At 40.3% G+C, this 14,604-nt stretch overlaps 1 protein-coding gene across 6 annotated transcripts in view; it reads left to right on the top strand.

The window, feature by feature from the left end:
* ECPAS (Ecm29 proteasome adaptor and scaffold) overlaps positions 1-14,604 on the top strand; it is a 126,879-nt gene that overhangs the window by 92,592 nt on the left and 19,683 nt on the right. For all 6 annotated transcript variants that reach the window (XM_055123835.1, XM_055123828.1, XM_055123840.1 and 3 more), the window contains 6 exons: positions 52-131; positions 789-894; positions 2,504-2,551; positions 10,766-10,887; positions 12,681-12,831; positions 14,319-14,384. In XM_055123835.1, the coding sequence (XP_054979810.1) occupies positions 52-131; positions 789-894; positions 2,504-2,551; positions 10,766-10,887; positions 12,681-12,831; positions 14,319-14,384 (573 nt within the window). The remainder of the gene's footprint in view (positions 1-51; positions 132-788; positions 895-2,503; positions 2,552-10,765; positions 10,888-12,680; positions 12,832-14,318; positions 14,385-14,604) is intronic.

Genomic DNA, 14,604 nt, shown 5'->3' on the forward strand with positions numbered 1-14,604 from the left:
AGGAGTGATTTGTTGGTCTTGCATATTTAATTATTCTTTTACTTTTGTTAGGTGGATAAGTATTTGAAGGAAATTCTTCAAGATTTGATTAAGAACCTTACCAGCAACATGTGGCGAGTTCGAGAATCCAGGTACCATTCTTGAAAATACATAGCTAGTCAGACGCAAGTAAACATTTTTTTCCTTTAAATTTCCAAGTCTTATACTTGGTGCAGAAGCAATAACTTAGTGTCACTAAAAAATATTTTTTGTTGTGTAAGGCTGTTCTTTTTAACTATTCAAACTCGAGTGATCGCCTTTTCTAAGGTGGTTTTAGGTTTGAATTTTTAGGTATCAAAATGTTTTGTATGTGCTTATATATGTGTTTAAGATATATAAAATCATGTTTATACTATTCTCACTTTTTAGGGTAGCATTTAGGTACAACTTTATACATAATATCTCTAATTTATGTATTTCTGTATGTAATATACATACACAAACAATTTTGATTTATTCAGTGCCTGTTTTGTACTTGGTATTGTGGGTCAGTGGTAAGTTATAAAGTGATACAGAATCATAAAGAAACTTTATTGTAGTTGTGGGAAACAGACTTTGAATAACTGTAAATTCCATATGCCTGTGGCAAATTTGAGGCACCAAGGAGGGAACAGTCATTGCTGTCGTGGGTGAAGATGGTTTTAGGCAGGAATAGAAACGAATTTGTATTCTTACTTGGTATGTATGAGTCATAATAAAACCTTGAGCTTCTTTTATCATATATTTGAAACCAAATTGTTTATTTTCAGCTGTTTAGCTTTGAATGATTTATTGAGAGGAAGACCACTAGATGACATCATTGATAAACTTCCAGAAATTTGGGAAACTCTTTTTAGAGTACAAGATGACATAAAGGTATTACAGAATTAAACCTGCATGTGTTTATAGGAGAGCTTAAATTACCAAAGTATATATATTTTGTGTTTCAAGATGTAAGTTCCAGACAATTTTAATACACCACAATTTTTTCCAAGATTTATCTTGATATGTCAGTGAAGATGTAGATATTTTGATTTAAATTGTGTTAACTTTTTTTCTCTTTTACTTTTTATTATTTTTTTAAAAGTAGGTAGTTCCCACATGACTTTCTATGGAAATCTCATGCTGTTGGTTAGGAATAACTTTTGAGATAATAAAAAATAAGTCTGCTTTGATTAGTTTTAGAAATTGGATCAGCCATTCCCAAATAACATAACTAATTCTTCTGATTTTTTTCTCATTCTGTACATTTCTAGATATTTTGATATCTGATCATTAAAATTAGGCACTCAGTTTTGATTTTCTTTTCGCTGTATTAGAGTTGTTGAAAGTGTTACTGATCTCATTTCCTGTTTTCCCTGCACCTTCCCTTTCATGAGCGTCAGTGGTCACACAGAGTTTTGTTCTGTGGTGCCTGCCAGGGCTCACATCTGATTGCAGTGCTCACCCATTAGCTTCTGGTGATGGCAGCTGGGCCGCGTCCAAGGCCAGCGTCCTCCTGGCTGGACTCTCTCCAGCCTCAGCATCCTTAGTGGCCGCGTGTGCACAGGTGCTCCTTTAAGTGTGAAGCGCGCACTCTGTCATGTTCCCTGGATCCCAGGCAGCACACCTGCTGGGTCCGGCTTGCTGCAGTTGGGGAGGGCCGGGTGTTGATTCAGGTGTTGCAAGGCGGGCACTCTGTGACACTGAGTTGGCGCCTGGGCCCCCGAGGATTTGTTCTTTTTGTTGTTAGCCATGGTGACCACATCTTGATGCGCATGGAAGGCTCCAAGGCCTCTCTGGGCAGTGCTTTGGTAAGCACGTGGCGCCGGTGTCCTCGGAGTACAGGAAGTGTGTACTCTTCCCGCTGAGCGATGCCCCTGGCCTCTTGAATCTCTGTAGTCTGCCTCTGTGGAGGGGCCTGCTCAGGATACTTGAGAGGGCCCTGTGACGGTCGGGATCTTCCCTAGACTCCGCGTGCCTAGACCTTGGAGCTGTCTCCCCAGCATACAATCCCCACGGCGTACATCAAAATGTGTGTATCTGAACATACACTTTTATTTTTTGTTTAGGTAAGTTTTATTTTTGTTTCAGATAAAGGGGCATTGTCTTCAGGTGTCTCAGGGATTGAACTCGGGGCTTCATACACGCCAGGCATGTGCTCCGCCACATGAGCTGTGTCCTCGGTCCCTATTTATTGGTGATTTTTAAAAGTTTTTCAGAATCCTTACATAAAACTTTACATTTTTGCTTATATAACAGAATGATATTTTTGAACTGTTGCAGTTTAATAGTTACATCTTTAAGGTTTCTTTAAGTCATATCTAATTTTAAAAATTGCATGATCATGTTTCTTGAAAGGAAGAGTATGTCTAATGTAACATTTTTCTTCTGCATTGAAAGTAGGGATTTTCACTAATTTGTGTAGAGTTGGAGGCAAATAATGCTAGTTTGATGAAAAATGAAGCTCTAACTTGTATTAATATTACACTTTTCTCTTTTCTAGGAATCTGTACGAAAAGCAGCAGAATTAGCTTTGAAAACTCTAAGCAAGGTGAAAACTTTTTTTTTTAATTGATTCATTGTGAGAACAGTTACAAAACTTTCAGGTTTAAGTCTCAGTCATACAATAATCAAACACCCATCCCTTCTCCAGTGCACATGTTCCACCACCAAGAACCCCAGTGTAACCCCCTATCCCACCCCCGACCCTGCGTGTGTGGCAGATGATTTTCAATTTACTCTTTTCTTTACTTTGGTTTCATTCAGTTTTCGACAGAAAACCCACTATTATTATTTGAAATATTCCCCCAACAATCAGACCTGCCGAAAGGGCATCATTAAATCATTTGTTTTCTATTGCTGATAACGAAGAACCTGTGGTGTTGCACGGCCGCAACAGCCGTGAAATTTTGAAATTTTGGTATTTTAGTAATTAAGTCCAGAGGTATTTTTGCCAGCAGCCACTGTGTTCTAAGATTGGTTTGTGTGCCTCTGGGATCATGGCTCTTAGGAGCGGAGAAGCCATTAGTGGGCGGCCGCTCAGGGTCCCATTTGGGTTGGGTTGGGGGCAGGGCTGGTTCCGTCCGCCCCCCCCCCCTTCCCCATCGAGAGATTTCCCTTGCTTCCCATCACTGCAAGCTCCTTCCTCTCTGTCCAGTTGGCTCTGAAAGGTGGTGGTCGCCATGTGCCGCAAAGGGGAAAAGGCTGAGGGACAAAAACCCTTCCCCTGCTGGGCATGCACGGGCCGTAGCTTGGTTCACAGTGCAGGAGCATTTCTGCCAGCAGCCCCTGCGTTCTGAAATTGGTTTGTGTGCCTCTGGGATCATGGCTGTTCAGGGCTGAAGGAGCCGCTCCTGAACGTTTGTTTTTGTATATCAGGAAAGGTCGAAATAGTCTTGGTCCCCACATACCAGAGCCATGTTAGTAGAAGCTCAGTGTCGCCGGGATACTATCTGGAGAAAGCGGGGAGACTGCACCTTCTCAGTCTGGGGCACCCTGGTGTTATCGGCCTGGTTTGGGGTCCGAGCATTCTCCAGTGTGTGGTGCCTGTAGGCCAGGATTCTTCACTGCAACTCCTTATTTATTTTTAAAAATTTATTTCATAAAGTAGTTCACAATATTTGATTGCATTAATATTCAAACATCAGTCCCACCATCATTCCACCTTCCCACCACCATATTTCAGGTGTTTTCATCCCGAACCCCAATCCCTGCCCCAAAGCAGAACCAAAATAATGCATTTCCCTCTAAGGTCGATGGTCTCCTGTTTTGAATCCCATCTCATGTGGTGCAGTACTCTGGGAGTATGGGTAGCGTGTGTCCTGTGACGTGCCCTATAGAGCACTCGCAGCCACACCGGCCAAGAAAAGGACTTTCAGTGCACTATAATTCTGGCTTTTTCTAATAATAATTTTTTATTATTACTATTATTAAGTACCATGAGTTACAATATTATTCATGATTGAGTTCCAGGCATACAATATTCCAACACCAGTCCATCCATCATGTCCCCATTTTAACTCTATGATAGATACTTCTAAAATAAATTTTAGGGGCTGGAGTGATAGCACAGCGGGTGGGGCATTTGCCTTGTACGAGGCTGACCTGGGTTTGATTCCCAGCATCCCATATGGTCCCCTGAGCACCACCAGGGATAATTCCTGAGTCCAGAGCCAGGAGTGACCCAAAAAGCAAAAATAAATAAATAAATAATAAGATAAGTTATAGGCGCTGTGGTTTACAGACTACTGCTGATAGGGTTTCTTACATAACACTTTACCACCTTTCTGCACCCCTTCCTTTTGGCTGATCACTTCTGTCTACCATTGTTACTCTGTAGTTTCCACCCCCCATTGTCTTCATTTCTATTGCCTTTGGGCATTTGTTATTCCCCTACTCTGTTGCTACATCTGAGAGAGATTTTTCTGTGTCCGCCTCTTCCGCCTCTTTTCCTTTGAATAACTCAACTCGGCAAGCTGCTCTGCAGATCCATCCATGTGTAGCACATTGCATGCTTTCATCTTTTCTTACGGCCAAATCGTATCAGTTTTTCAGAATGGAGAGGGGGCCCTGGTACACATCCCGGCATTACAGGAAAGTACCCTCTCAAGAGGGGAGAGAGGGGCAGTGCCTGTGTTCAGGTACCGTATGTGGTTGGCAGCAACACATGGGCACAGGCAGCATATGGGCTCGGGCAGCAGATGCCACATGCTTCCTTTGTTCAAGTTGACTTTTCTAGGACTTCTCCCATGTTGCCCCACGTGGGGCTTTCTACCTGGGGAAGAGTCTGCTGCAAGAGTGATTTTCTAGAGGGTAGAGTTGGGAACAGTTGATGGTCTTTGATACTCCTTTCCTGGCCTTTGTTCCTTTTGGAGCTTCTCCCAGAGGGGTATCCAGCCTTCTATAAGCCTGTGCCAATACCAGGTAAAAGTCTTGCATTCTGTTGTGTATATGTACCATAGTTTTTTATTTAGTCATATGTTATTGCACACTTGGGTTGTTTCCAGTTTTGGGCTATTGTGAGTAGTGGTGCAGTAAACAGAAATGCAAATGACTCTTCTGCATTGTATTTGAGTCCTTGAGATACATTTCAAGAAGGGAATTTGCTGGGTCATATGAAAGTCCAATTCCTAGTATTTTGAGGGATTTTTGTCCATGTTGTTTTCAAAATAGCTGGACCAGTTGACATTCCCAGCAATGGTGAATGTTCCACACCAACACTCAGTATTTTTGATATGTGCCTCTCTGGTGTGAGGTGATTTCTCGTTGTTTTGATTTGCATTTCCCTGATGATTAGTGATGCGGAGCATTTGTATGTCTTCTTTGAGGAATTCTGTTCATCTCTTCTCCCAATTTTTGATGGGATTAGATTTTTTCTTTTTTTGTTTATAGAGTTCTACCAGTGCTTTATGTATCTTGGATATTAACCCTTTACAGATGAGAGGTGGGTAAATGTTTTTGTCCCAATGTGGGGGATATCTGTATTCTGGTCATCACTTTTTCTGAGGCGCAGAAGCTTCTTAATATAATGTCCCATTTGTTTCTCTTTGCTTTTATTTGCCTACAAATTGTGTTGACTCCTTAAAGATGTTTCTAACTTCAGTGTCAAGAAAAGATCTGCCTATGTTTTCCTCAATGTAACTCATGGACTTAGGTCTGATATTGAGGTGTTTAATCCATTTTGGTTTGAGGTTTGTGCATTGTGTTAGAAGAAGTATGAATGCGTTTTTTTGTATGTGGCTGACCAGTGTTCTCAGCACCACTTGTTTCAAAGGCTTTCCTTGCTCCATTTCATACTTTTTCTCCTTTATTGAAGATTAGCTGTCCTGGAGGTCTGTCTCTGTATTTTCAATTCTCTGTCTTTAGTTCAGTTTTAATTACTACATTCTATTTTAATTTCTAAAGCTTTGTAGTCCAGTTTGAAGTTGGGGAGAGCAGTGCCGCCCCCGCCCTCATCTTCTTTTTCCCAAGGATTGCTTTGGCTATTTGGTGGTTGAAGGGGGCAGTAATTGTTCCATATGAATTTCAGGAGTGTTGGATCTGTTTCCTTGGAAAATGTTTTGCGTATCTATATAGAGATTGCCTTAAATTTGTATAGTGCTTTGGGGAATATTGCCATTTTGACTATGTTAATTCTCCCAATCCATGAGCAGGGATGTGTTTCCATTTCCTTATTTCCACTTCTTTTAGTATTGTTTGGTAGTTTTCCTTGTTAATGCTCTTTTATCTCTTGTAAGCCCATTACAAGGTACTTGATTTTCTGAGGCACGATAGTGAATGTTTATAAATTTCTCTTTGTTATATTTTATTTTTTATATGTAAAAAGGCCATGTACTCATTTGCATTTGTTTCAGGAAGAAATCAGGAAACGTAATTTCTTTTTTGATTTTTTTTTTGACTCACAGGTTGTTCAGCAGTGGGCAGTTTAAGTTATTTCTCTGTATCAGTTCATGATTAACTCTGCTTATAGTACATTGTGGTCTGAAAGATAGTTGATAGTTTCTATTGTCTTGATTTTATGGAGGTATGTTTTGTGACCCAGCATGTTATTTATCTTGGAGAATTCCTCATGTACATTGGAAAAGAACATGTATTTGATTTGGGGGAGGATTAAAATGCCTTATATATCTGCTAAACTCCTTTCTTCTTTCTTTCCTTTAAGCCAGTGTTTTCTTCTTAAGATTTAGTCTATCGAGACATGGTATAGCAGTGTTGAAATCTCCAACTAGTATTGTGTTGTTATCAATGTCTTTCTTCAAGTATGTTAGCAGTGATTTGCAAGTCATTCATTAGGTGCTTTAATGTTTAGGATTGTGAGTTCTGCCTAATGTACATAGTCTTTGATCAGAAAGAAATGACCATCCTTGTCTCTTATAACGTTTTTAGCCATCGGGCTAAATGTCTTTGTTGTCTTTGTTGTTTGATATAAGTATGCCCACAGCAGCGCTTTTTTTAAAAAAAATATTTGTTTTTTTATTAGTGAATCACTGTGAGGGTACAGTTACAGATTTATACATTTTTGTGCTCATGTTTCCCCCATACAAAGTTCGGGAACCCATCCCTTCACCAGTGCCCATTCTCCACCACCAGTAAACCCAGCATCCCTCCCACCCTCCCCAGTCCCATCTCCCCCCACCCCAAACTGCCACTATGGCAGGGTATTCCCTTTTGTTCTCTCTTATTAGGTGTTGTGCTTTGCAATAAAGGTATTGAGTGGCCATTGTGTTCAGTCTCTAGTCTACATTCGGCATGCGTCACCCTTCCCCCGCATGACCTCCGACCACATTTTACTTGGTGTTCCCTTCTCTGAGTTGCCCAGAATGAGAGACCAGTCTTCAAGCCATGGAGAAAGCCTCCTGGTACTTATTTCTACTATTCTTGGGTGTTAGACTTCTAGTCTATTATTCTATATTCCACAGATGAGCGCAATCTTTCTATGTCTGTCTCTCTCTTTCTGACTCATTTCACTTAGCATGATACTTTCCATGCTGATCCACTTATATGCAAACTTCATGACCTCATCTTTTCTAGCAGCCGCATAGTATTCCATTGTATAGATGTACCAAAGTTTCTTCAGCCAGTCATCTGTTCTAGGGCACTCAGGTTTTTTTTCCAGATTCTGGCTATTGTAAACAGTGCACAGCAGCGCTTTTGAGGGAATGGTTTGCTTGAAAAATTGTCTTTCATCCTTTGACTTGGAATCTGTATTTGCCCTGACTATTCAGATGTGTTTCTTTTTTTTTTTTCTTTTTTTTGGGGGGGGGCACTCCTGGTGATGCACAGGGGTTACTCCTGGCTCTGCACTCAGAAATTACTCCTGGTGGTACTCATGGGACCATATGGGATGCTGGGAATCGAACCTGGGTTGGCTGCCTGCAAGGCAAACACCCTACCCACTGTGCTATTGCTCCAGCTCCTCAGATGTGTTTCTTAATTGATATTTCTTTTTTTTTTAATTTTTTTTTTCATTTTCAAAGTGAATATTTTATTTTATTTATTTATTTTTTCTTTTATTAGTTCACCATGTGGAAAGTTACAAAGCTTTCAGGTTTAAGTCTCAGTTATACAATGCTCAAACACCCGTCCCTTCACCAGTGCACATATTCCACCACCAAGAATAATTGATATTTCTTAACGGATGCTGCAAGGGGTTGGATTTGATTTTGAAATCTGTGTCTCTTAATTGATAAGCATTTGGACTATTGACATTGAGTGAGATTATTATTACGGAGTTTTTGGCTATCTTTCTGTAGAAGTTTGGTTTGTTTTTAGGATTTCTCTTATCTTAAAGAAGTCCCTTCAGTTCTTCTTGCAAAATTAGTTTTGAGTCTTTGAAGTCCCTGAGCTGTTGTTTACCCATGAAGCTCTGTATTATTCCTACAAATCTGAATGATAGTCCGATTGTAGTGAAAGTATTCTTGGTGAGGTGTTCATTTCATTGAGGGTTTTGTTCTTGTTGTTTGTTTTTTAAACTATATCCCATCATTTTCTTAGGGCTTGCAGCATCTGTTTGATAAATCAGCTGTGAATCTTCAGGATGCTCCCTTGTATGTACTTTCCTTCCTTGATCTTGCTGCTTTCAGTATTCTGTCTCTAGCTTTGACTTTCATCATTTTGACAAGGTTGCGTCTTAGCGTGTTTTTATCTGAGTCTCTTTTCTCTGATACCCGTCAGCCCTCTTTTATCAGGGTACATGCACTTCTCCACTCTGGCAGTTTCTCAGTAAAGATTTTTTTTTTCTTGAGTAATGTTTCTTCGTTGGAATTGTCTTCCTGTTCTGCTGGGACCCTGATGATTCTTAATGTTTACTCTCTTGAATTCATCCAAAGTTCTCTTGTCTGCCTTTTATTTTGAGTGTTTTTCCTGCCCCCCCCGCCCCCCCTTATTCTGCTGTTTTCTATATCTCATAGTGAAGTTCACGGATTGTACCTTCAGCTGCTGTTATGCTGTTGCCAAGGACTTCCATTGAGAGTTTCATTTCACTTACCAAATTCCTTGGTTGTCATTTCTTATTAAAGTATCTGTATTTTACTAGCTGTCTGTACCATTGTCCCTTTGAGCTCATTGGCCATTTTCAGAATTTCCTCTTTAAAGTCCTTATCCTCTTAAGATTATGTAGTTGGCTAGTACTGAGTGAGTCTTCAGGACTACTAAATTTGCACACTAAGCGTAGTGGTGGGGGAAGTGGAGCTGCTCTCCTGTTGCATCTGTTGTGACTGTGTTGAGTCTTTCCAATTTACCATTTGTAGCCCCCCCCATCTGGGGAACTTTCTGGGGGGACTGGCTGCTCGGTGCTCTCTTCATACTGTGTCGAGACTCAGCCTGGGCCAGATTGCTCTGCCAGTTGAGTCCAATGCAGACGTGAGCTATTCAACAGCAGGGATCACTGTGGATCGCTTGCAAGACTTTTGTGACCAGTGGGCAGGCCAGGGCTCTGCTGTGTCCACTGGGGTTTTTGGGTGCTCCATCTACACTCATATCTGTGTACCAGTTAGGAACACTGAACAGGATCAGTCGAATCAGCAGACTAGAGGCTTTTCTGACCAGGTAGACAGGGCCAGGAGTCCACTCCTTCCGCTGGGGTCTTTGGGTACCCCATCATATGACCAGTGCTTTATCGGGGTGCCTGGCAGGAACACTAGCAAAGCACCAGCAGATGTGGAGCTTTCTGACAGGGTGGGCAGGGCCTGGCTCATGAACTTTTCTTGGCCTTTATATAAGCTATGACTTTAATTTGACCTTGAAGATGAATGCTTTATTTTAGAAGTATCAGCTACCTTTTCTCTTACAACTGCTATATTTTCATTTTTTTTATCATGTTCATCTTGTTTACGTGTTCATTCCATATTTATGTGGTTGACAAACTCTTTGAAACTAGTTTTCCACTTGAACCTGATTTTTTTTTTTTGGTTGGTAAGGCACTTTCTTTTTTTTTTAAATTTTTTTTATTGAGTCACCATGTGGAAAGTTACAAAGTTTTCAGGTTTAAGTCTCAGTTATACAATGCTCAAACACCCATCTCTTGACCAGTGCACATATTCCACCACCAAGAATCACAGTATAGCTCCACCCCCCCACACACATCCCTAACCTCCTACCGCCCCCCCTGCCTGTGTAACTGATAAATTTCACTTTACTTTCACTTTACTTTGATTACATTCAATATTTGAACCTGATTTTTAAAACTCAGACTGCATTCTAATTCATAAATCATGCTATAACTCACATCATTAGTAAGTCATAAGCCAGGGTATTTTTTATTTATTTGGTTTGGTTGGTTTGTTTTTTTGTCCTGCCAGGGATCAAGCCTAAGGCCTCCCTCACATGTGCAGGCCAAGTGTGCTACCTCAGACCCACATCTCAGCCCTAAAAGCAGGTTTCCAATCAAGGTGCTGCTCAGATAGTGATTTTGACCTTTACAAAGTGCTGCCACCCAGGGTTGTTGATGATGATGATAATAAAACCATAAATCTCCGTGGTGTTTGAGTAGGTTTCTCACTTCATTTTCAATTGTTTCCTGGTTTACAAATTCAAAGGCCAAAGGTTAAAAAAAAGTAAAATATGTTACCTATGATAGTTTCTGTTGGAAGGTAGATAGGATTTATTCCATGATTTCATTCTTCTGTTTCTTCTAGAGTATTTTAAAAAGCAAAGAATTTTTTTTTTTAAACCCTTGGAGTATGTGAAGTAGGAAGTATTGTGTCAGATGACTGCCACAGTACATGAGAGGCCACTTTTACTCATTTCTGATTTCTTTGTACACCAGGTTTGTGTGAAAATGTGTGATCCTACGAAAGGAGCAGCTGGCCAGAGAACTATCGCTGTCCTTCTGCCTTGCCTCCTGGACAAAGGAATGATGAGTCCTGTGACAGAAGTTCGAGCCCTCAGGTGTGAATCAGCTGATGAAATGAGTGTATTGAATTTATGTGGTTTCTAGTTACACACTAGAATGTTTCAATGTTTGATTCAAAAAAATTTTGATTTATTGAGGTAACTCGAGAATTTATGGAAAGTTGTGTCAGAACCTTCTCTTTACAGAGCTTTTATGGGAACCTTGCTTTGGACAAGCATTAGCCATTCTGCTTCTGCCTTGGTGTGTTTATTTATATTGGCAGCGACCTCACTTCTAGCAGGCACAGTCCTGTAACTCTGCAGCTCCTACTTATTATTCACAGAACCTATACAGAGTAATATTTCAGACATCATTAGCTTACATAAAATTTTTAACAGCTGCAATAAATATTTTGCAGCATAAAAAATATGCTCATATTTAGGTACCTCTGGCTATCATAAATTAAGCTCAGCAAAGAAAGATTCCTGATTATATAGTTTTTAAAACTAGGATTATCTTGAAATTTTGACTTCCATTTTTACTTTACTTTCAAAGTTAGATTAAACTAATACTGCCAACAGTATTTCATAGCACCTATTTGGGGGAAAGTTCCTTTTAAGAAGAGTTCACCTAATGAGTGCAAATGAGTAATAAAATTGCAATATTGCTGTCATGTTGCCCTCAGTAAAATAGTGTAGGTTACATTCATTAGGTGTTCCTGAATCTACAAATGAAAGGCTGATAAAGATATATTGGTTAGTACAGGTCAGCCAAACCCAAAGCCACAAAAGATTAGCAGTCATGGGGGCTGGAGCGATAGCACAGCGGGTAGGGCGTTTGCCTTGCACGCGGCCGACCCCGGTTCTAATCCCAGCATCCCATATGGTCCCCTGAGCACCGCCAGGGGTAATTCCTGAGTGAAGAGCCAGGAGTAACCCCTGTGCATCACCGGGTGTGACCCAAAAACCAAAAAAAAAAAAAAGATTAGCAGTCATTATGTATATTGTTTTGTTAGGGAATATTTCATGTACAAAAATATTTTTGTTTTATAAAAATAATGTGAACTTAATTTAGCCTATAGATATGTACTAGGGACAAAGGAATATGCTAACTGTACCACTAGAATACATCCAGTGAGAACAAATCAAATATAACAAAGGGGAAGGACACTGTTTTATTCAAAACAGTAAATTGCAAGATGTGAGTGGACTCTGAATCTGATTCCAACAAACCAACTTATTTTGAAATGATAAGGAAATTATTTTGAAATGATAGGGAAATTTAGATATTAGAGATGATATGAAACATAGCTCTTTTGGTTTTGAGGCCACACCTGGCAGTGCTCAGGACTTACTCCAGGCTTTGTACTTGGGGATCACTCAGGGATCAAACTTGGGTTGGTCATGTGCAAGGCAAACACCCTATTTCTTGTGCTCTTACTATTTGGATATTAGATGATATGAAAAAAATCTTTTTAGTTGTGAAGTTTTAATTATGATTTTTAAAAAAAAGACCATGTTCTCTTAGTGATCCACACTGAAATTTTGTTCTGGAACATGCTTCACAATAATACAAACAGGGAAAAATTATGCCTGTCTCTGTTATGGAGGAGGAATAAATGAAACAAAACATATAGGACAGATTGCTAGATTGTCGAGCAGAGTGGAGAATGCAGAATTTCATTTGTGATTCTCTATTTTCCCATCTGCCTGGAATTTGCCACACCAGACTTTGTAACAAAGCAGTTGCACGATTGAATGGGACAAGTGAAGAACATCCTTATGATTAGATTTGTAGACTTCTTACTTTGGTTAGAAGAACCCAGGAGTTATTTTTTCTGTGCCTGTAGCATTAACACTCTTGTGAAGATCAGCAAAAGTGCAGGAGCCATGTTGAAACCACATGCACCAAAACTCATCCCTGCTCTTCTGGAGTCCTTAAGTGTATTGGAACCCCAGGTTCTTAATTACCTGAGCCTCCGAGCTACAGACCAGGAAAAGGTAAGATGAAAAGGTCATAGTTCTTTTGGTTCCGGGGCCACACCTGGCAGTGCTCAGGACTTACGCCTGGCTCTGCTCAGGGATCAAACCTGGATTGGTCATGTGCAGGGTAAACACCCTGCCCCTTGTACTATTACTCTGGCCCTGATCATACTGGTTTTTATGAAGGAAGAGCCCTGTTGAGGTCCTGAGATCCATCTCAACAGTACTTGTGTTGTCATTAGGCGTAATCCTTCACTCCAGTGGATTGTCACCAATACTCCTGTGTCTTGTTTTCTTTTGAGGGTCTGGGGTTGTGGAGGTAGGCAAGAAGACGACTATTTGTGAATCGAATGAAAAAAGTGATGCTTTCATCCCTCCTAAAAAAAAAAAAAACTTTGATAATTTATTTACCATAGTTTTTTTTCATGTTCACTTATTTTCCTAAGGATTTGGTTTTATAGAATCCTTCTGTAGACCACTACAGCCATAATTGTAAAAAGCATTTGTATAGACTGAGACGATCAACGGGATAATGATGATGATGATGATGATGATGACCTGCTGTTAAGAGTTCCCTGGCAGCTTTTTCAGATACTTTGGTAGTTATAGGCTGCAAAAACCAAATAAATGGGTAAATGGTAGAATGTTGTTCAAAATAATTTAGAGTTAGTCTTATGTTACATTATACCTGTATATGTGTGTGTGTGTGTGTGTGTGTGTGTGTGTATACACACACATATATATATTGCTTCTTACTAAGGCACAGTGATTAAAAGAGTTATAGTTGTGTCCCAGGCATACGGTGTTCTAGCACCAATCTCGCCCAGGGCCATCTCTCCCCCCCACCCCACTACCTCCATGATAGGCACAGTTTTAAGTTTGATTATTGTAGTATGGATCTCCTGCTCGGTGTTGCTGGCACACAACACCACACCTATTTCCTCTGACTCCTGCTGCTGTTGCGTCACATCCACATCTTCCTCTTCTTAATTCCCCAATCAATTTCTTTACTTCCTTGTCCTCTCCTTTCGATACATTAGGGTCAGGGTAATATGCTTGAGTGTTAAGGTGATCTAAGTATCCTCCCTTTGATATTTTGCATTCTCTAGTCCCGTTATTCTGTGCCAAAAAAGATATATGTACTTCATTATTCATTATAATGCTTAGCACAGCAAGTAGGCTACGGGGTTGGTGTAGTATTTATTTACACACACACACACACACACACACATACGCACCCACACACACAAATACACACACACAGAGGACTACCATACCAAGCAGCTTCAAGGGATGTTAAAAATCATACAGTTCGCTTCAACTTGGCTGGAATTGGAGAATATGTTGGAGGTGAAATAAGTCAGAAGAAGGACAAACACAGGGTGATCTGATCTCTGCTATACATATATTATTTTTAAGAAGATTGACTTTGGAAATAAAGTCCACTTAGTAGTGCAGGATTGTATGTTGAGTATTTCTCAATTGCTTGAATTTCTATTTTTCAGGCTGCGATGGATAGTGCTCGACTCAGTGCTGCCAAATCTTCTCCCATGATGGAAACAATCAACATGGTCAGTGCCTAAGTGTGATGCAAAAGTTGGTGTACCTTGGAATGATTGTTCAGAACTTTCAGACTTTATCAAATGAAGGAGAGAATGAATTTTTTCTTTTCTTTTTTTCTCTCTCTCTTTCCCCTTTTTTTGGGTCACGCTCTGCTGTGCTCAGGGGTTACTCCTGGCTCGGCACTCCTGGAGCTGCGTGGGGGACCATATTGGATGCTGGTGATTGAAC

The sequence above is a fragment of the Sorex araneus genome, chromosome 1 (genome assembly GCF_027595985.1).
Source record: "Sorex araneus isolate mSorAra2 chromosome 1, mSorAra2.pri, whole genome shotgun sequence".
NCBI classification, from domain to species: Eukaryota; Metazoa; Chordata; class Mammalia; order Eulipotyphla; family Soricidae; genus Sorex; species Sorex araneus.